General features: G+C 42.3%; 1 protein-coding gene across 1 annotated transcript in view; it reads left to right on the top strand.

Moving 5' to 3' along the window:
* Positions 1 to 22,658, top strand: part of LOC126252121 (arylsulfatase B-like) — a 366,034-nt gene that overhangs the window by 8,262 nt on the left and 335,114 nt on the right. Inside the window, exon 2 of the mRNA XM_049952986.1 lies at positions 16,638 to 16,797. Coding sequence (XP_049808943.1) covers positions 16,638 to 16,797 — 160 coding nt within the window. The remainder of the gene's footprint in view (positions 1 to 16,637; positions 16,798 to 22,658) is intronic.

Raw genomic sequence — 22,658 nt, 5'->3', positions numbered from 1 at the left:
GAGGTGGCTTATCGGAAATAAAAGTCAGAATTACGTAAATAATTAAACAGTGACAAGCAAAATATTGCCTATCTGCACTGTTTAACGGATAAAGAAAACGGTCGCCAGCCTAACTAGGCAAGAGAATGATTAACATTCTCGTTCAAGAAATAGTTATTAGTAACTTTAATGGATAAACACAACCTATACTTGGCCACACGCGAGTGCAATGAACTCTGACACAGTCATATGTTTACGTTAAGATTGAAACTAACAACTGGAGCAACACAAACTATTTGCAAAATTATAAGAGATACCGAAACACCCTATTACTTTCAGGCTTACATAAAGTGAATGGTCTTTATAACATTACTATTAATATGCACTTCTAATACACAAGATAGACAAACACTTAGCAAACATGAGTTATAACATTTCATAACTGCAGCTTTCTCACTTTTACTACAGCGAAACACAATACTGACCAAATTGCAAGAAACTGACTCACCTTTTAGAATTTACTACAGACAACAATGTGATCATTTGCTTTATAAGCCTCAGTCTTAAGAACTTTTAATTTTGAAGTTAGCAACAGCACTTTAAATAGCAGTTTTAATAGGAAAATTATTTTCAGCAAATAACATTTACTTTAACTCACTCCTCACTCTCTTGCCACATTAACTTTAACTTTGTTTTTACTAAGTTCAAGAGGCATTAATTAGCAAAACTCTAGGCTTTAATTTCTTTTAGTAAGGACACTCGGATATCACTTTAGTTCAAACGGAGAGGAACCTGAGAGGTGTTATGATGAGGAGAAAAATCAAGGTAGGTACATAAATTCAGATATAAAATACCTTATATTTGAGCACAATAACACATCCATTAAGCTGATCCTTCACTTACATCATTATAGCATTACGATGCAATGATTGCGCAATGTGGTGGCAACTGCACGTTGGTGGGTGGATTCGCAGACAGAATTGCTGGACTCTGTCATTTCTTGGTGGCGATGATAGATACAAATTCCAGAATAGTTCCAGTTATTTATCCATCCACCCGAGGCATTGGAAAGTAGCAGGAAAAGCCTCTCTCGGAACCAGCACAATTTGCATCTTTTACATGGCAGTGCACGGACTCGTAGCTCGTCTCCGACTGCTAGCTCGTCCCCGACTGACTATCAGTTCCACCTTTTCTACATAGGCCAGCCACACTTTGCGCGCGCTACACAGTTCCGTTCCCGAGGGGAACCACAACAACTTTTACATACAGAATAACTAAGAATCCTAAGTGAGGATCAGCAGTTTACATAACAGTAACCAAATACATTAAATAAAACAAAACATTTACACATATTGACATTTCTACAAAAAATTACTCATACAAAATTACAATTATATACAGTAAGTTTTGTTCCCTCCAAATGGGACAACGCATTTAAATGACAGATACACTATACAGCACAGAATCAAATCATGACATCAAAGTTTTAACAAGGAAAGGAGTAAACAGTTTTGTGTTATCGTTCAATCAAACAATATTTACAGAAGCTTAACGATGTAATATTAAATGAAACAAAAGCAAAATAAATCAGTAGAGCTTAGAGCTATGGTGTTACAAGTGTTCATTCTTTTTCAGACCTCTTGCTTTTCACCCTTCTGTGGAATGATCATGGGAGGGTTCAGCATTGAGAAATGCGCAAATGAAATGATAGTGTCCCTCTAATATCCTCAGTGCCATGGTTAAACACTTTAAAGTTGTATCTGTCAGATACATTGTCACTCGTTCACCTGAGTGGTGTGTCGTGGCTGCTCTAGCGCCTGATGGCAGGCAACCCTTTTGACACCCTTTAGGTGGGCCTCCATTGGATGATGTTCCAGTGCGCCACGCTTTTGCACCATTACAGACGAAGTTAGCAGGCTAAACAACACATTTCAAACGTATGCTTCGCAATGACAGATAATTATGGGGTTTTGAAGAAGAGATTACTTTTTTTTTTTTGTGCCCAGTGTATTTCTCTCTTTCGAATAGCTTTCCTTCCTATTGCGAATCTGCATTTCACTCCCTCTCCTGCTATCATAAGTTATTCTCCTGCCCATATAGCAAAACCCATCTATTACTTTTAGCATCTCACTTACTGATTTAATTTGTACGGCCTCACCTCTTTCAAATCGACTACACTCCACTACAGCCGTCTTTCTTTTGTTGATATTCCTTTCAAGAAAATATAAATTCCTTTCATCAGCTTTACCAATTTCTTTGCCAGTTCTAGCAAAATTACAGTTTCTATGGCAAACTTAAAGGGTTTTATTGTTTTCTTCCTCGACTTTAATTCGTTTTCAAAATTTCTCTTTGGTTTCTTTAATAGCTTCGTCGAGATACAGATTGAATAGCAGGCAGGAATAGGCTACAGTATTGTCTCATTCGCTTCTCAGTTAGGATTAGGTGGATGTGAAAGCTCCATCAGAGAAATGGGGATCTTGATAAAGAAGGAGAATGTGGACAGGAGTTACAGGAAAGGCAGGTGCATCGATTAGAGGGAACCTTTCACGGTGACGATATTTGTGCGTCCATGGCGACAACGAAGTGAAAGTACGTTCCATTTGCAAGTAGACTAACTTTTTATATGGCGAGAGTATCCAAAACTGTTCCTACTCAAGGGTAGGAGTTTAATGAATGAAATACCAGCACGGAAGCTACCAAAAAACATCTACATCTACATGCACACCGCGCAAAGCCATCATACGATGCGTGGCGAACGTTATTACTGCTAGCCATTCCATTCCCTGCTCTACTCGTAAATAGCGTGATGGAAATTGACTTTGTGTACAATTCTCTACGAGCCCTCATTTCTCTTATCTTTTCTTCGCGGTCCTAACGAAACATGTGTGTTGGAGGCAGTGTAATTTTTCTGCAGTCAGTCACAAACGCCGGTTCTCTAAACTTTCGCAAGAGTGCTTCGCGAAAAATTGCTTTCTTCCAACCTGTCAACGTAAATTCACGTACCAAATCACTTCTCATTTATTCTTCAGTTACAGCTGCAGATTTTAAATTTTGAGTTACATGACACGTTTCGATCTCTGTGCATCATCTTCTGATCTCAGTATCTTCGTCAGTAGCCCTTGTTGTTTGTGTCAGAGTGAGATTACAGAACTACAGCAATCAACAGTGTATCTGCTTACGTTCCACGTGGCAGCAACAACAGCACAAGACTGCGTTTATTTTACTATGAGCGATGTAGTTGCATAATGGCAGACACACCCGAGTACATGCCTCGGTTACAACGAAATCATGAAGGAAGGTCTCAGAAAAGGGATGCGACGCTTGTGTCATTGTTGATTGGGATAGCTTCCTCACTCTGGTGGCAAGTCTAATATACAGAAAGAATTGCCAGTGCATTAATAACAAGAAAACGTAAAATAAGTTTATTCTGGAAAACTGTCTCAAAGTAATTGTAGGTGTAACACACCACCACATATTCCATTTGAGTGTATTGTGCTAGAAGGAAGCTCACCACAAAACTATCCCAGAATCGACAGCAGAACAAGTAAGTCTATGGGACCGACAGTCATCTGACATTCAGGAACGCACTGCATCTCAAGGTGAGGGCTCAGTCTAGATACAGAACGGGTTAGTAAAGAGAAAAGGAAAGAAGGTAACACTTTCTACACATACGAATATACTGCAGTACCACCGGCAGAAGAAAATGAGTCGGTTACTACGAACAATTCGGTGAAAGGGTTGTTCTCATCAGAGCAGACAGCAAATCACTGGCCACGACGGCAGTCCAGGTATACATGCCGACATCACAGGCAAAGGATGATGTGAGAGAAAAAGTATATGAGAACGTCGAACGGGTAATACAGCGTGTACAGGGAGGTGATAACAATGTAGAAAGATCTGAGATAGCGAAGTGATCTAAGCTTGTGTATATAAAGCTTCACTGCAGACCAATATCTTCAGAAAAGATTCATGTAAATTTATATTTGGCATTAACATACTTGCCATTTTCAAAAAAAGCTCTCCATGTTAACACCACTCTGTATTCTATATTTTCTCTACTTGGGCCACCATGAGTTAACTTTCTGCGCAAATAGCAAAACAAAACAACCACTTTTAGCTTCTATTTTCCTGATGTAATTCTCTCACGAGCACTGGGCAACGGCACAAGTCGAACAAAAATACACAGAAAGAAGACAATTTCAAATGAATATTGGTTAACATAAAACGTAATACAACTGATCGAAGAAGAGAGAAGGTTGGAAAATAGACAGGATATGACCCAGGAATACAGCGATGTAAGTCACTTAGGAATGTTCGGGGAATCCAAGACTAAACACAACCCAGAAGATCGGATGGGCAAAAAAAAGTGCGAGAACAATTAGTTCATGCCCCCGAGCTGCTGATAAGGATAATACAAAGATGAATAGGAAAGGAAATTAGGGATAGGAATGGAAGAGCAAGAACGAACTGGAAATGATGAGGAGTTTCAGAAATTGGAACTAGAACAAGTGAAGAAAAAGCAAAATATTATTTGAAGTCAGACACACAAAGAATACTACATCACGTAAAGAGGGCATTTCATTTCTGGCCGTAAGAACACTACCAGTATCAAACATCAGATTTAATTTGAGGAAGAAATATTTGAGAATGTAAGACAGGAGCACAGCATTATATAAAAGTGAATCATGGGCTGTGAGAGCCACGCAGCGTTTCATATGTGGAGCTACGGAAGTACGTTGAAAATTAGGTGGCCTGATAAAGACGAGAAATGTTGAAGCCCTTCGCAGAATCAGTGGGGAAAGGAAAATATGTGAAACATCGGCATGAAGAAGAGGAAGAATCATATCTCATCCATTAAGACATCAAGAAATAACCTCCACGAGGGTAAAAATGTACAAGAAACTAAGTTATTGAGGACGTTCGATGCAAGTGCTACCCTGAGAAAATGAGTTTGTCACTGGAGAGAAACTTGTAGCTGTCCATTTCAAATCAGCCAAAAGAATGATGAAAAAAGAAGCGCAACACGGTTAAATCGGCATAAGCTGATCATCACAGAAGCCAGAGAACCACCAAATTAGTTTATCCGATACTGTAGTCCAGTAAACATGCAATCATTACAACGCCAGCAAGCACAGAAAGTCAGGTTCGGTGACCGTGCGGTTCTAGGCGCTTCAGTCCGGAACCGCGCGACTGCTACGGTTGCAGGTCCGAATCCTGCCTCGGGCATGGATGTGTGTGATGTCCTTAGGTAAGTTAGGTTTAAGTAGTTCTAAGTTCTAGTGGACTGATGACCTCCGATGTTAAGTCCCATAGTGCTCAGAGCCATTTGAACCAAGCACAGAGAGGGTATATGAATTCAGAATCACAAAAACAACTTTAACAGAAAGTAAAGACTGAAATTAAACAAGTTGTTAACTCCGGTACTTCATACACTGAGATGACTAAAGCCATAGGATTCCTCCTCGTATCGCGTCGGGCGTCCTTTTGGCCAGCACATTGCAGAAAATCGACGTGGCGTGGACTCAAGTCTTGAAAGTCTCCAGCAGAAATACGGAACCATGCTGCCTCCATATCCGTTCGTAACTACGAAAATGTTGCCAGTGGAGAATGTTGTGCACGATTCAATCTCTCGATGATGTCCCATCAAAGGTCGATGGGATTCACGTTGGGCAATCTGGTCTCGCGTCCGTCGTAATTTAATATATTCTTATTGTTATTATTATTTTTTGATTGTTGCCGACTTACGTGGTGGGCCTGAATAAAAATGATATTTCATTTAATTTTGATTTTACGATTAAATGCTTTCCTGAAGTTCTCCTTTTTAACAATATTAATCTCAAATTATTTGTTACGTTAATGAATGTTAGACTCGTTGAATCTTAAAACATGAGCATATAAGTTGTACAATGTAATAAACTTTTCATATTAATATCCTCGGCTAGTCAGCTCACTTTAAAGCAAAAGATCTTTAGTTATTAATTACAATTGCGGCCTAGACACGCGCGAGAGTATTTTTCTTACCTCCGTTAACCATTGTATTGTAGTCAGAGTCCTGGCTCTGGGTCTCGGCTATGGTACTGAAAATAAGAATCTTAAAGCTAAGTATTTTCTACAACGGCTGTGGAGAGAAAATAATATTATGTTAATAGCGGGCGAGTATTTCGCTTCCGCTAATTTTTCATAAGTTAATATCGCCACGTAATGGCGTCGTTGGCTGCATCAGCCGCTGCGATTGTTGCACTGTAAATTACTTGAATGCAGGTTAATTCAAGGAAGGCGGACATGAAATCGGGATCACCTCTTACAAATTAAAAGTGCACAGTAATATTAAATCAGTATATTATATGCTTAAGTCATACAAATATGCTTACATTTGCCAGCACTCGCAAGATGTCCGTCTGTACATCATCAAGACAAGTGAAGAAGTGAAGTCGACTAAAAAAATTAACAAAAGAGCGTATCTTGTCGTCTCTTTAGATCATTTTGTCATAAATTATTTCTTTGCATTGCATTTCTTTGCATTTCTCGACAGAGAAATTATTGTTTTACGGCTACATGATAAAAATACATTATTCAATTTTTGAATGTCTCTTATTTATAAATATTGTTTTTTAAGTCTTTTCGTAATAAAGCACTGGGGACGCTATACTGGGTGGTCAAATCATTCTCTTAAAACTGTACGGAATACTTGTATTCCTCAAAGCGATTGCGAACAATTGTGCTCCGATGACACGGCGCACTGTCATCCATAAGGATTCTTTCTTTATTCGGGAATATCAAGTGGATGAACGGCTTGAAACGGTCTCTGGGTTTCCATATCCGGTCAGTGGTTCAGCTGGACGAGAAAGCCAGCCCATTCCACGCAAACAGAGCCCACACCATTATGGAGCCAACACGAATTTGCACAGTGTCTTATTGACAACTTGGGTGCATGAGTTTGTGGGGCCTTTGTCACACCCGAAACCTATCATCAGCTCTTAACAACTGAAATTTGGACTCATCGGACCAAGCTACGGCTTTGCAATCGTCTAATGTCCAACCAATATGGTCACAAGCCCAGAAGAGCTGCTGCAAGCAGTGTCGTGCTGCCACAGTTCATTAACGCCGAAAGTCACCGTACTGTCCTAACAGGTACGTTCGTCGAATATCGCACACTGATTTCTGCGGTTATTTCACGCAGTGTTGCTTGTCTGTTAGCACCAACAACTCCACGCAAACACAGTTCCCCCCGATTGTGAAGGCTGTCGGCCACTGCACTGTCCGTGGTGAGAGATAATGCCTGAAATTTGGTATTCTCGGCACATTCTTGACACTGTGACTCTCGGAATATTCGATTCCATACATAGCTAACGCACGATTCATAATACGCTACTGCAATTGATTTATCAGTTTGTCATTGCGTTGAACTTTTTTTCGTTAATATTTTGACGACGTTCGGAAAATCAAAGTGCCAACAATGTATCTGATGACCGAGTAAGATAGTAGAGGGATAATGTCCGTTTGAGCACAGTTTACATTTTTACCAAATTTATTGAAGCTGACGACTCTCCCTGGGTGGTCCCTAACTCCTCTGTGTGGAAGGTAGATGTGGCCATGTTGCATTCTTGATGTCTAAACCTCCTCTCCCTCCCCAACTTCCTCCCATCCACCATCCCCCCTGCTCCACCTCCCCTCCCCTCCCCCACTTGAGTAATGGTGGGAAAAAGACTCATTCTATGCTGAGCTGTTGCTGAGGAAGGATGGGAGGTACTGTCTTTACTTATTTAGTTTATTTATTTTTAGGTTGTTATCCCACGCCTTGAAGTTTGAAGGCAAACAGCTGTAACGCAGAATACTGCCACCAGAGGGTGCTTTAAACTGTCCTACAGCCACTCCCCTCCCGCCACCACTTTCCACAGCCCCACCCGCCAACGCCCCCCACTTTTTCCGTTCACATTCATGTATATCTTCACCTCGCTCTGTCCGCTAGGCCACAATATCACTCGAAATTTGTGGAAAACTGTCCTACAGCTGCTGCCTGAAAATCTGCCCCTACAGATCTGCAGGTGTGTAGTTGGTGGAGAGGTTGTACACAAATACACGGCATGAAGATACAGCACAGCAAGCTAGCACTGAAATGTGGGATGAGTTGCCTCCTACAGACCTATAAGTGTATAGTAGCTGAGGAATTTGTACACAGATACATTGTAAGAAGGGATAGGGCAGCAAACTATCACTGAGGTATAGGAAGGTCAACACACACTACAACAGCTGATGCAACATGCTTCACTATTCGAATTACACATCGAAATTGTGTTGAAACACCACCACTCATAAAAGATGGATCGTAAAGCAAAACACACAGTGGATTGAGGACAATCACTGTATAACACAACTACCACAGAAACCGACCCCAAAAGATCTCGCCAGCAGAAAATGGTGGCAGCTGTATGTATGTTCACCTAGATGTGTGAATACAGTCTAAGCAACTTAGTACCAGTCTTACCTCCCCTCTTACCTCCCCTTCTCCTTACCTCTCCTTCCACCTCCACCCAGTAAAAATTGATACTTGTTTTCTAGGACTGTTCTACCCCGTGCCTGATGGTGCATGAAGATATTTATCTGCTGGCAATGATACACTGTTTCTAATCTACAGAAATCAATCACAGGTGGACAAGATCCTCAAGAACAGGACACTTCATGCAAATTGTTAAACGTACTTCTCGGAAACACTGGCCCCCTGGAACAATAGCGAAATACCTGGCTATCCATTATGGATGAAAATTTGAACAGTCAATAGCAGATTGATTTCAAACGTTGTGGATGTGCTGACACTGACCGAAAATGGTCCTCAGCTAAGGAAAGTCAGTCCCATGTAGGATAAGCATTGAAATAATGAGGCGCATACAGATCTTTATACTAGACACAGTGTACTAATCCACCCACTCTTCCCCCAATTGGTGAAAAGCAGCTTCCACACTGGCCAGCCTCCGCCAGTGCATCCAGTTATAAACTGTCATCGCTTGCATTTAGTGTACTTCTTAGAGTAAACTGTCAGAAGTCTGTATGGTAGATGCTTCAGACGCTCCACTGTGCCAAGTAACAGCTTTTTGTGTGTTCTTGTATACTGTGGAAGGATGAGATTCGTGCTATATAGAGTGTGGAGGAATAGACGTCGAAGGAATTCGGAACGAAATTTTCACTCTGCAGGGGAGTGAACGCTGACATGAAACTTCATGACAGATTAAAACCGTGCAACGGACCGAGACTAGAATACAGGAACTTGGCCTTTCGCGGGCAAGTGCTCTACCAACTGAGCTATCCAAGCGCTCTTCACGACTGGTCCTCACTATTTTACTTCCGGCGGTACCTGGTCTCCTTTCGCAAGAGTATAACTGTGAAGTTCATAAGAGTGAAAATTTCATTCTGGTAACATCGCCCATGCTATGGCTAAATCATGTCTCCACAAGATCCTTTCTTCCAGAACTACTAGTCCACAGGTTTTGCAGAAGAGCTTCTGTGAGGTTTGGAAGGCAGTAGACGAGATACTGGCAAAAGTCAGGCTATGAAGACGACTCGTGAATCGTGCTTGGGTTTCTCAGTCGGCAGAGCACTTGCCTGCGAAAGGAAAAGGTCCTGAGTTCGTGTCTCGGTCCAGTACACAGTCTTAATCTGAGTGAAGGAATTGTACGCAGGTTACTTGATCCTCGTGGAGTGACAGACCACGTGTCTGCCTAAACTGTTGCCATTCTTGACAGCTCGTCTGCTCTAACATCAACTGATTTATCTGAGAAAAATGACCGAATAAAAAAGGACACTTATCTGCTGAATGAAGTATTATCGGCATGTATTTTCCATTTGTAATTATTTAGCTTGCTACAGTGAATATTGTACCGAGAGGCCTCAACTCACATCGTGTAAAGGTTATACACCTACACTTTTAAAACGAGTACTGTGCCAGTGCAGATAATGGATATAGTACCAAAAAATAATGAAATCTCGAGCTAAATAATTGTAAACGTACTATTGTGGTATGAACGTATGCTTGCTACAATGAATATTAAACCAAGAACATTAAATTTACCGTTGAATATATCACAAAATAAGTATGAGCACTATCCAACAGCCCTTAAGCATACATTCAGATAGCAAATTACGCACACTATGATGAGCATATAATTTCGTCAGTTATATTATGCTAGTAGGACCAAACAACAACATGATAACCAATATTGAGCGAACATTGCTGGACAGATGGACGTGTTTTTCTTGTGAGTGGTACCGATGTGTCTTAGAAGGAGAGACATGTGATCCTCTTGTACACGAGCAGCTGTTAGGAAAAAAACACAGCAGCAACCACTATGTTACATTATGAGTGTATCCCAGCCATGGTTCTACAAGTAATAAAAACAGACAAGTATAGGAATAAAAACCTTCCACCACAACAGTGAAAGTGTCTTCACCTCGATGTGTGGATACAGACTAAACAGCTTAAAACAAGTCTTAACTCCCCTCCTCCATTCATCTCCTCCTCTGCTTCGGTAGGGGCACTGGTTTCAGGCCTTTTCTAACCTGTCACTGATGGTACACAAGATGTCAATCACCTGCAGGTGCTCTGCCTTGGTTGGTGTTGCTTTGACAAAGATATACTACACTCATGCTCATATCTTAAGGATAATGCTGATACATGGTGAAAAAACGCTCTGGTGGGCGGTTTGCAGGTTTAAATCACATCGGGGTATGACTATGCGGTGCATTTGACCTGCGTTCGTCGCACGGTGGTGTTGGCAGCAGTCCACATAGGCAGAGGTGTGTCGGTGCATGTCAGAGTACGGTGCAGCGAGTAAGTATGCAGATGTTTTCAGACGTGCTAATGGTGACTGTGTGTTGAAAATGGCTCAAAGAACGGATATTGATGCCGTTATGAGGGGTAGAATACTAGGGCGACTGGAGGCTGGTCGAACACAGCAGGTTGTAGCACGGACCCTCCGTGTGCCACAGAATGTGACCTCAAGATTATGGCAACGATTCCAGCAGACAGGAAACGTGTCCAGGCGCTACAGTACGGGACGTCAACAGTGTACAACACCAAAAGAAGACCGATATCTCACCATTAGTTCCCGCAGACGGCCACGGATTACTGCAGGTAGCCTTGCTCGGGACCAGAATAATGGTTCAAATGGCTCTAAACACTATGGGACATAACATGTGAGGTCATCAGTCCCCTAAACCTAACCAACCTAAGGACATCGCTCACATCCACGCCCGACGCAGGATTCGAACATGCGACTGTAGCAGCTGTGTGGTTCCGGACTGAAGCGACTAAAACCGCTCGGTCACAGCGGCCACCTTCTCGGGACCTTACCGCAGCCACTGGACCAGTTGTCTCCAGACACACAGTCTACAGACGACTGAACAGACATGGCTTATTCGCCTAGAGACGTGCAACGTGCATTCCACTAACCCCTGGTGTAACGTTGTTACTTTAATTTGCTATTAAAGCGGAGCTGATAGCCAATAAAAGCGGGTTAAAAGCTGTGAGCTGTCTGGGGAAGTTAACCTTGCATTACTGAGCAACTGTTTCACCAGGTATCCAGTCTAGCTTACCAAATTCCCAACCAGACTAACATTAATTATAATCCTTTAATAGTCATATGACAACCGGTGATATGTATATAGAAAAGAGAATTTAAATAAAAAGAAATAAATCAGTTTATATTTGGAAATTTATTTCAACATTGTTCCTTGAAATTTCAGCATATTAAACTCGATTCATAACTAAGCTGGTGCCGTATTTAGGATTGTGAAAATGTGAGATTGTAATCTTACGGAACACATCAAATATGGAGCCAGGATTGGGAGACTGCATACAACACTGCATTCGTAAAATAACACACGAAGAACGTTGAAACATATGCAAGAGGAAATTAACCACAACCAACCGATTCAATTTTCACCCAAAGAAGTTACGTTCGTAGCACAATCTTGTCCGTCATGTGAATACCACACGATGGTAAACTAAATTCATACTAACTCTCTGTGAAATCTTCCCGAAAAGAATAGCTGAGGGCTACTTCGATGATTACACCACATGCTTCACGTGGTCAACTTGGTTTACACAAAGAGTATAACTCCACAGTAATTTTGATAATTAAAATAAATTAGATCGAAAAGCAGTTTACAAAAGAAAAACTTCGAACTGGTTACTATCGTCTTACTATTAACGTGATGGGTCAAACAATTGTATAAGCACGTGGTAGTGGTCTCACAAAGTACACCCCACGTGGGTTGAACATAAAGAAAAGTTGCTATATTGAAAAATATTGTCAAGACGAGATGTTATAATCACACGAGCATTCGCATTTAAGATTGATACTCTTAGTTAGAGTTACTGATCAACACGTGGTTCCACTTTACTCACAAAGTAGTGACAAAGCAACTACCGGAATATATTCTGAACTTCACACTCGAATTACACTGCGTTGCAATTTAAGATAACATTAGATATTTTAGAGCTAAACCTGAAATAAAGGTGATTAAATTTTCAGTTAGGCCGAACTCAAGAAATCCATTGTCCTACGGACTTAGCAGACACGCGCGTAGCCGGAGATCTTACCACTTCAGACGCTCGCCACGGACAGACTGCCGTGGTCCCTTCCTGAGGGGTGGCTTTTGTATACAAAACGGAAGTGACCAGAGAGGCAGCTTCCTATACCAACATGACAAGGGACGGACAGGACCATACTAAGGATAGAAACCCCTTTGCTTTTAGAAAGCGTAGCTACCTTTCCGACGTTGGTCCTACTGTTCTCTGGCAGACAGGCTTGTCTGCTACCATCCAGCATGCAACTAGAAATACATTTGCTCATTCATCCTCTCACACAGAATGGAAGGGGGATGACAGTATCTTATCATACACAGTATATAAAAGAAAGCGGATGTAGGTTCCGTATGAGACTGTGTGACATGAATTACATATAAACTGTGTTTTAAAGTGTAGTAGTGTGACAGATCGTTCTTGTTTATGTGTAAAAGTAACACGTTTCACTGCTCAGTCTCCTCCCAGATAGTCAGAAACACCACAGTAAATTTAGAAGAGGAATTTATGCCGTAAATTACAACAGATTTAAGAAATTAACATGAAAGGAATCCAACACAGACCTTTCACTGGTCACAGGAAAGCCTGTAAAGCCTGGTGTCAACAACACACTACATGGTAATTGGAACAGTGGTCCCAGGTTATGTTCACAGACGAGTCCAGGTATAGTCTGAACAGTGACTCTCGTCGGATTTTAATCTGGTGTGAAGCAGGAACCAGATACCAACCCCTTAATGTCCTTGAAAGGGACCTGTGTGGAGGTCGTGGTTTGATGGTGTGGGGTGCGATTATGATTGGTGCACGTACACCCCTGCATATCTTTGACAGAGGAACTGAACAGGTCAGGTGTATCGGGATGTCATTTTGCACCAGTATATCGGCCTTTTCAGGGGTGCAGTGGGTCCCACCTTCCTCCTGATGGATGATAATGCACGGCCCCACCGAGCTGCCATCGTGGAGGAGTACCTTGAAACAGAAGATATCAGGCGAATGGTGTGGCCTGCCTGTTCTCCAGACCTAAACCTCATCGAGTACGTCTGGGATGCTCTCGGTCGAGGTATCGCTGCATGTCTTCAAACCCCTAGGACAGTTCACGAGCTCTGACAGGCACTGATGCAAGAATGGGAGGCTGTACCCCAGCAGCTGCTCGACCACCTGATCCAGATTATGCCAACCCGTTGCGTGGTCTGTGTACGTGTGCATGGTGATCATATCCAATACTGATGTCGGCGTACACGCGCAGCAAACCGTGGCGTTTTGTAGCATATGTGTTTTGGGACGGGTTTCTTAACTCACCAACACCGTAGACTTACAGATCTGAGCGTGTGTGTTCCGTACGTGCTTATGCTATTAGCGCCAGTTTTGTGTAGTGTCAAGTTGTGTGGCACCACATTCTGCAATTATCCTTAATTTATGAGCATGAGTATATTTCCAGTCTACTGCTGGAGCCACCCATAGATAATCATTCTGCTTTCCCAGGTCTGTTCTAACTTCTCGCTGATGGTAGACAAAGACATCCATCTGCTGGCGATGGCCCGCTTTGGTTGGTGTTGGGTTGATAATGATGGTTCAGGTTTGTAGAAGTGAAACGTATTTCAGAGAAATGCTGACTCCTGGAACAAAAGTGAAATACTTGACTATTTGTGATGAATGGGACACAGACAACTCTGTGGAAGAAGAATTTCCAACAGCCTGCTACGGTTCTCGGCTGTGTCACGTGGTAGGAAGAGGCAGCTCAAGGAGCTGCACACGACAGATGGGCAGGTGCCATGACCGGTGGCCATTGAGGTCGCTGCTCAGTACCCCTGTACCCCATAGTAAACGGGCTTCCCTAGGCACTGGGTACTCAAAATTAGTGCCATGGAAACAGATTGTCATTGATGTTGGAATTATATATATTTCAGATGCACACATATCAGCACAGAACAGCATCTTTCTCGCTATCTCTGAACATGACAGGGAAAAACCACAGCCGGCCTGTGTGGACGAGCGGTTCTAGGCGCTTCAGTCTGGAACCGCGCGACCGCTACGGTCGCAGGTTCGAATCATGCCTTGGGCATGGATGTGTGTGATGTCCTTAGGTTAGTTAGGTTTAAGTAGTTCTAAGTTCTAGGGGACTGATGACCTCATATGTTAAGTCCTATAGTGCTTAGAGCCATTTGAACCATTTTGATAAACTACAGTCATTTTTACACCCGACAGGAAGCTACCATTCGCATCCCCTCCATCCTCATTGCTTCATAACACCCAACTGACTAAAACTACGAACTCGGTCTACGATGCTATTGTTGATGACGGATGAGCAAACGGGCGAGGTCGGAGCTCTGTAACAATACATCTGATGTATGTATTAACCTATCACACATCTCTTGTACATATAAACTGTCTATAAAATCGATAACAAACCTTAAAACAATCTAAAACTGAGCGCAAACATTTTAGAAGCAGTGTTTTTTTTCTAAAAAATAGTTTGAGGGTACTCCGACATTGGATGTGGTGTCACCGCCAGACACCACACTTGCTAGGTGGTAGCCTTTTAAATCGGCCGCGGTCCATTAGTATACGGCGGACCCGCGTGTCGCCACTGTCAGTAATTGCAGACCGAGCACCACCACACGGCATGTCTAGAGAGACGTCCTGGCACTCGCCCCAGTTGTACAGCAGACTTTGCTAGCGAAGCCACACTGACAAATACGCTCTCATTTGCCGGGACGATAGTTAGCATAGCCTTCAGCTAAGTCATTGGCTACGACCTAGCAAGGCGCCATAGCTTCGATAATTAATATTTTGAAGCATGTATCATCAAGAGCGATGTTCTACAAATGTGGATTAAAGTTAAGTATTACAGCAACTGCGTCCATATTCTAAGTTCTTATTTCCTTTTAATTGTTCCAGACCTCACGCCAATCTGCGTGAGCTTAACGCGTGCCTTTCGGCTTCCTCTCGTTGTGACTTGGCTGTCTTGCTAAGTCACAACATTGGACATAATGGAGCGAAAATTACTTATAACTGAAGCATGGGATACCATCCATCTGGTTTTAGCCATGACGTCATCAACATGTCGAACTAAAAAAAAAAAGGGTATCGGACTCTTCAGTTGACTCACAGCTCAAATGAAGCAGACGATACCGAGAAACACCCAAACATACAAGAGAATGTGGTATCGAACTCTTCAGTTTACATCACCTCAAATGAAACATGCGATTCCCATCAACCCTTGAACAATAAAAAAAATGGTATCATACACCTGAAATGAAACAGGTGAGTCCAGTCAACCCTCCGACATTCAAAACAATAGAAGGAAATATTACCAAACACATATTTTAACCTTTTCCCACCAAAAACTGCACTGGTATCGTTCGTATTGCAATTACTAACACAAAAAAATGAAATAAATAATTTACGTCCGTGAAATAAATCTTTGGCTCTCTTCCAAGTTCTCAACATCGTAAAAAAATTACTTCGTCGACGAAAAAGTTTAGGGGTACGCATCCCCCAGCGTTCCTCCATAAAAACAGCACTGCTTGGAAGCGAACAGAAACATGCGGTCATACTAGTCATAAATTTTACATTCTCGTTATAATTAGCGAGTGCATTTCTTGTGAGATAACAGTATCACATTCTTTAACTCAGTGTTATGCCTGTTGTGCTCTGTAGAAGTAAAACAGATAAAGACGTTAGATGTGGAAGGTTTTGTTCAAGTGAAAACAACATAGTTTAGTATTTAAGTAAGACATAAAGACATTTCTGTTTCCTATATCAAATCCTTTGAGACATTATAGGTTTCTATTACTCTACAATGGATAATTCTCTGTTGCCAAAACGTGGATTGCAGTTTATTGTCAAATAACGTTTTTCGAAAGAAGCAAAAAAAATTAATCAGTAAATTAAAAAAATGAATAAACATAGTGGGCCACGACAAATTCTATGTTTGTAACTGTGGGCACCAGATAGAATCCATTTTCTGCTGGTTACCGCTCAGTGCCAGCTCGACCCCTAGACTGACCTGGCGGCAGTGTTCTAGGTGACTCAGTGCATGACGAATCATCGCTTAAGACGCACATGTACTCCTCTGTTTCAGGGCTGGAATGACGTCGGCTTCCATGGGTCTGACGAGATTCCGACACCCAACATCGACGCTCTGGCGTACCACGGGGTGATCCTCAACAGCCACTACGTGCAACCTCTGTGCACGCCGTCCAGGGCCGCTCTCCTCACCGGAAAGTACCCCCTGCACACCGGTGAGTCTGTTACAGTACTTAGTACTGTACAGTCATGATGAATGTACAGAAAGAAACTGGGTAGTAATAGTACGCTATCAAAAATTAGATAACGCCATGATGAACACCTGAGACTTCATAGCTGTTTGTTGTAAATAAGACAGTCATTGCAATGAAATATTGCTTCCCGGATAAATGGAAACTAAGAACATCGGCCTACATCTCTGATCAGACTGTTATTACCTATTCGCAGTCGTAGGATTATGATGTATGGTGATGAAGTTGGCGGGTGTGGGCGAGAGGGAACTTGAACCTAGTTATATCAGGAAGACCGTCTTAATGCAGTTTTCTCCTTCTGTAATGTTGCTTGGTAACATACACAGTGACGTTACGGTACAGATAGCGTAACAGTCAGTTTTACTCGGTAAGAACTCCAGAGCATCTTTCATGAAGGCGCCAGCTTGGACACGCCTAGCTTTAACTGCTCAGCTTACAGAATTTGTCATTATCAGTAATCTGAGACTCACAATCAGCTAGAGTCTCGTCACGCATGTTTAATACTGTCATACACCCGTCTTCAGTTGCTTCGATGTTTTTGACTTGTCTTATCTCTTGAACTGCAGTAATGCACTTATCAGATGCATCAACCACCCATTCGCGTCCTTACATTTCTCGCCGATCTTCATTTCCTTTTCGTTACAGTCGCAATGAAACCTCCTTATGCTGCCCGCTCCATCATTATCTTTCTAAAACGTATGACGCCACGGTTTACTGAACAGTCATCAGTTTTTGCGTTGTTTCCGCATTTAAGTTCACGTCTCTCTGTCGGATATCAAATTTGTAATCCACATGTAACGTTTCCTTCTCAGACACATAGGAAATAAAACCTCAAGAATTCCATTTACCATGCACTTAAAATGAGCGAATTTGACCAGTGGTTTCGTTCAGCATGTGAAGTACTAATTGCGACAAAGTAGTACAGAGTGAGAAAAATTAAAATGGTACAATGAATGTTTCATGCTCCATAAGATAGGCAAGTCAACTTACATACTCCGTGCCGGGTCGTAGCCCCTTCTCCAGGCGGTGCTGCCTGGTTGTGAACGACTTAAGTTGGGGTGCCTACCGTACGGCATGTGAAGTATTTTCCACGTCAGTTTTCCTCCGTCCATCCTGTGCAACTGGTCACAAGCACATGTGAAGTGCAGACTGGTTGCCTACATAACTGTAGCTTCTTTTGTATTTCCCCTGTGATTCTTGCTCATCGACCGAATACTGGGATCGCAAGATGAAGTCTTTTCTCTGCACCGTTTGTAGACATTGATTGGCGTTCCCAGTCACTGTGACACAATGCCTTGACTCGTATTCTCTTTTCCGTGTAATGTTGTTAGCAGTACCATATTATCAAAGTGGCTTATCAGCTGCATGGAACGTAACAATAAAATTCTTTCCTGGAAGTCCTGGTCGGAATTAGTCACAATCCACTAGCATGTCTTACCGTAAGTCAAAAACTGACCATAGCCACACAACGGTGATAAAAATAACCTCTTAGTGTTTAACGAAGTATCATGTAAATAATTCAGAACACACGCACTCAAATCATAACCATTCATACGGCAGACTGGTCTACAAAAAATTTAAATATATACAGGAATGTGTTAAATGGAAAGGGCATACGTTTTAAGAAAATACATCAACCAATTAATGCATCTCTTGAAATACAAAAACTCTGAATCACTGCGGCGAAATCGAAATGTACACTCCTGGAAATTGAAATAAGAACACCGTGAATTCATTGTCCCAGGAAGGGGAAACTTTATTGACACATTCCTCGGGTCAGATACATCACATGATCACACTGACAGAACCACAGGCACACAGACACAGGCAACAGAGCATGCACAATGTCGGCACTAGTACAGTGTATATCCACCTTTCGCAGAAATGCAGGCTGCTATTCTCCCATGGAGACGATCGTAGAGATGCTGGATGTAGTCCTGTGGAACGGCTTGCCATGCCATTTCCACCTGGCGCCTCAGTTGGACCAGCGTTCGTGCTGGACGTGCAGACCGCGTGAGACGACGCTTCATCCAGTTCCAAACACGCTCAATGGGGGACAGATCCGGAGATCTTGCTGGCCAGGGTAGTTGACTTACACCTTCTAGAGCACGTTGGGTGGCACGGGATACATGCGGACGTGCATTGTCCTGTTGGAACAGCAAGTTCCCTTGCCGGTCTAGGAATGGTAGAACGATGGGTTCGATGACGGTTTGGATGTACCGTGCACTATTCAGTGTCCCCTCGACGATCACCAGTGGTGTACGGCCAGTGTAGGAGATCGCTCCCCACACCACGATGCCGGGTGTTGGCCCTGTGTGCCTCGGTCGTATGCAGTCCTGATTGTGGCGCTCACCTGCACGGCGCCAAACACGCATACGACCATCATTGGCACCAAGGCAGAAGTGACTCTCATCGCTGAAGACGACACGTCTCCATTCGTCCCTCCATTCACGCCTGTCGCGACACTACTGGAGGCGGGCTGCACGATGTTGGGGCGTGAGCGGAAGACGACCTAACGGTGTGCGGGACCGTAGCCCAGCTTCATGGAGACGGTTGCGAATGGTCCTCGCCGATACCCCAGGAGCAACAGTGTCCCTAATTTGCTGGGAAGTGGCGGTGCGGTCCCCTACGGCACTGCGTAGGATCCTACGGTCTTGGCGTGCATCCGTGCGTCGCTGCGGTCCGGTCCCAGGTCGACGGGCACGTGCACCTTCCGCCGACCACTGGCGACAACATCGATGTACTGTGGAGACCTCACGCCCCACGTGTTGAGCAATTCGGCGGTACGTCCACCCGGCCTCCCGCATGCCCACTATACGCCCTCGCTCAAAGTCCGTCAACTGCACATACGGTTCACGTCCACGCTTTCGCGGCATGCTACCAGTGTTAAAGACTGCGATGGAGCTCCGTATGCCACGGCAAACTGGCTGACACTGACGGCGGCGGTGCACAAATGCTGCGCAGCTAGCGCCATTCGACGGCCAACACCGCGGTTCCTGGTGTGTCCGCTGTGCCGTGCGTGTGATCATTGCTTGTACAGCCCTCTCGCAGTGTCCGGAGCAAGTATGGTGGGTCTGACACACCGGTGTCAATGTGTTCTTTTTTCCATTTCCAGGAGTGTATATACGTGTGTGATTGCTTGGCGAAGAACTATAAGCGAGAGAGAAGAGAGATGCCTGGAAAACGAGTTATTACATAAATAATAAATACACCACAGACGAGAGAAACTTGGAAAAAGAGAAGTATTGAGGGGACCCTACACAATATATAGACGGTATCGGAAGTATTAACCACCCAAAAGTCAAAAAGAGAAGTATTGAGGGGACCCTACACAATATATAGACAGTATCGGAAGTATTAACCACCCAAAAGTCAATCTTCTCAGATCAGCTCTACGAAGGTTTTGAAAACATACTGATAAAGAAAGGATTTCTGTATTTTTGGAAAAGGGAATCAACAATAGCACGGATAACGGAAATAAGAATATACGAGAAAGTATCAACATGAAACAACTGAGGATAACAGAAGGAAATTAATTTAAGAATAAACGTATTAAAGGGGCATTATTGCTTCTGTGAAGGTACGAAGCAAACCCTGTCTACCCAAAGTGGTATGCCAACGTTCCGTCACCATCTGCGAAGGAAATCTTTAAGGGGGACGATGATGAAATTGACTAAAGATTGCAATTTTCGATTTATTTTTTATTTGTTAGTACAACTCACGGAAAATAAGTTCACAAAGTTTCAATGTTGAAATCGCATCCGTAGTGCCTGAAAATTAATTAAAAGTGTGACGTGGCCACATTATCTGGTGTAAATATCTACAAGTTCAGAGGGATAACAACCCCTACATTGACAAGGAGAGGCTTCCAAATTGTATCCTGGATCTTTTCAAGCCCACTTACAGGTTTCTGGCCGATACTGCACTTCTCAAAAAGTGTGTTCATGGCAAAACCCAAAATCCAAATGAGTCTCTAAATTCACTCATATGGAAACGATGCCCTAAAAACACATTTGCATCTGCTACAGTTCTCGGAATTGCAACTTATGATGCAGTTATTGTCTTTACTGATGGAAACGTCGGGAGGATGAAGGTATTAGAAAGAATGGGCTTCAACATAGGAAATTCTACTGAAGACATCCTGAGAAACATAGATTTAGAGCGCGTCTCTGCAACTGAAAAGGCAGTAGAAAACATGGTAAAGGAAAGAAGACAGACAACAAGAAACCAGAAGAGAAGCCTTAAAGAGAAAGACGACCCAGACAACAAATGTGGTGCCTTCTGAAAAAGAGACATAAGGAAAAAAGTTAGGTTGAACTTCAAATTGCGTTTCCTGAGAGGTTTGTTTTTTAAAATTTATGTACCTTATCTTCAGATTCTATGAATGATAGAATTATGAAATTTTGTACACATATGTCTGTGAACCTAATTAAGGTTGCCTCAAGAGCAAATTTTGAAATTCTGATTGCAAGCTGAGATATGGGGCAAAGTGCTTGGAATGTTGCATAAATTTAAAATTTTACTTGTGGAATTATAATTAAAAAATTATGAAAATTTTCCAATTTGACCTATTTCAGAAACCTCATGAGAGAAGCTTACAACATATAAAGAGATGAAACACAGAATGTTTTGTAGAAATCTCTCGAATACTTTCTGAGAAAAAGGAACATACATAATTTTTTTAAAATAAAATTTCAAATTTAATTCAAATCAAAGGATTTTATATGTAAATGTGTTACTTTCATGTAAAGCGTGGTACAAAATTTCATTTTCACATCTCCAAAACTGTGGATTTGGAGAATTTTTGAAATAGTGTGTGTTTTTCATCAACGTCCCCCTAAAAGGCACTTATCGCAGCTTCACAGAAGCTAGAATCCCTCCTTGGATACGTAATACGCAGATAGGGACGAATGTTTCGTTTTTCAAAGGAGTTCATCCGACCAAGGCATGACGGCCTCGAATATTTTAATGAGTGTGACATCTCTGGCTGTGAGCGTTTGCATGTTCGAGGTAAGAAACGAAAAATGCTCAGTCCCAGGTGAGAGAAACAAGCATCTGCCATCAGTAGTAAATTATCTCTGCAACTATTTACCAAGTTTTCATACATTTCAACAGGTTCAGATAGTAAAATTCGATTCAAAGCAAAATTCGTTAAGCAACACGAAGACAAAACACTGAAAATATACTTTCCTATAAGAGGATACATTACTAAATTATGCAGTAAATTGGAGAGAACAGTCGGAGTTGTAATATTAGGCTTTCTTGTTACTTAGTGACTAGTTTCGAGCCTGCGCTCATTATCAAATCGTCCAATCTGCTATGGAATAACATACATTAACTTCCATTATAGTCTGCAGTTTGCTGCATAATTTGGTAAGCCATACACTTGCTGACGTCATATCTTGCAGAAAGCTAGAAACTAGTGAACAGTGGATACATTAGTGGAAAAGGTGATAACGAATGTCCGTTACTGGAGAATGATATTCGGTTGGCACAACTGATAGACGTAAAAGTGAACATTTCACTGATGTACAATGTCTGAGAGGATGCAAAGTACTAAAAATAATAGATACTAGCTGTATCGAATTTGACTGCTACTTCTCGGTCCCTAAAATACCTACAAGTTGAATTTTTGACCGTTAGACGTTAACTAAACATTATTTGCTTTTCGTCATATACAAAGTGGGAGCTTTTCTTTAGTTTTATATCTGAAGTGTAGTTAGGTACTAAATATTGTTGCGGTACTGACTGCCATCTGATCCTGTTCCGCAGTAACAATATCATAATGGGTTTACTTTAGCTAGTACCACCGAAACCGAATTAAA

Source organism: Schistocerca nitens, chromosome 4 (assembly GCF_023898315.1).
Source record: "Schistocerca nitens isolate TAMUIC-IGC-003100 chromosome 4, iqSchNite1.1, whole genome shotgun sequence".
Lineage (NCBI taxonomy): Eukaryota > Metazoa > Arthropoda > Insecta > Orthoptera > Acrididae > Schistocerca > Schistocerca nitens.
This window is presented reverse-complemented; position numbering and strand designations above follow the sequence as displayed.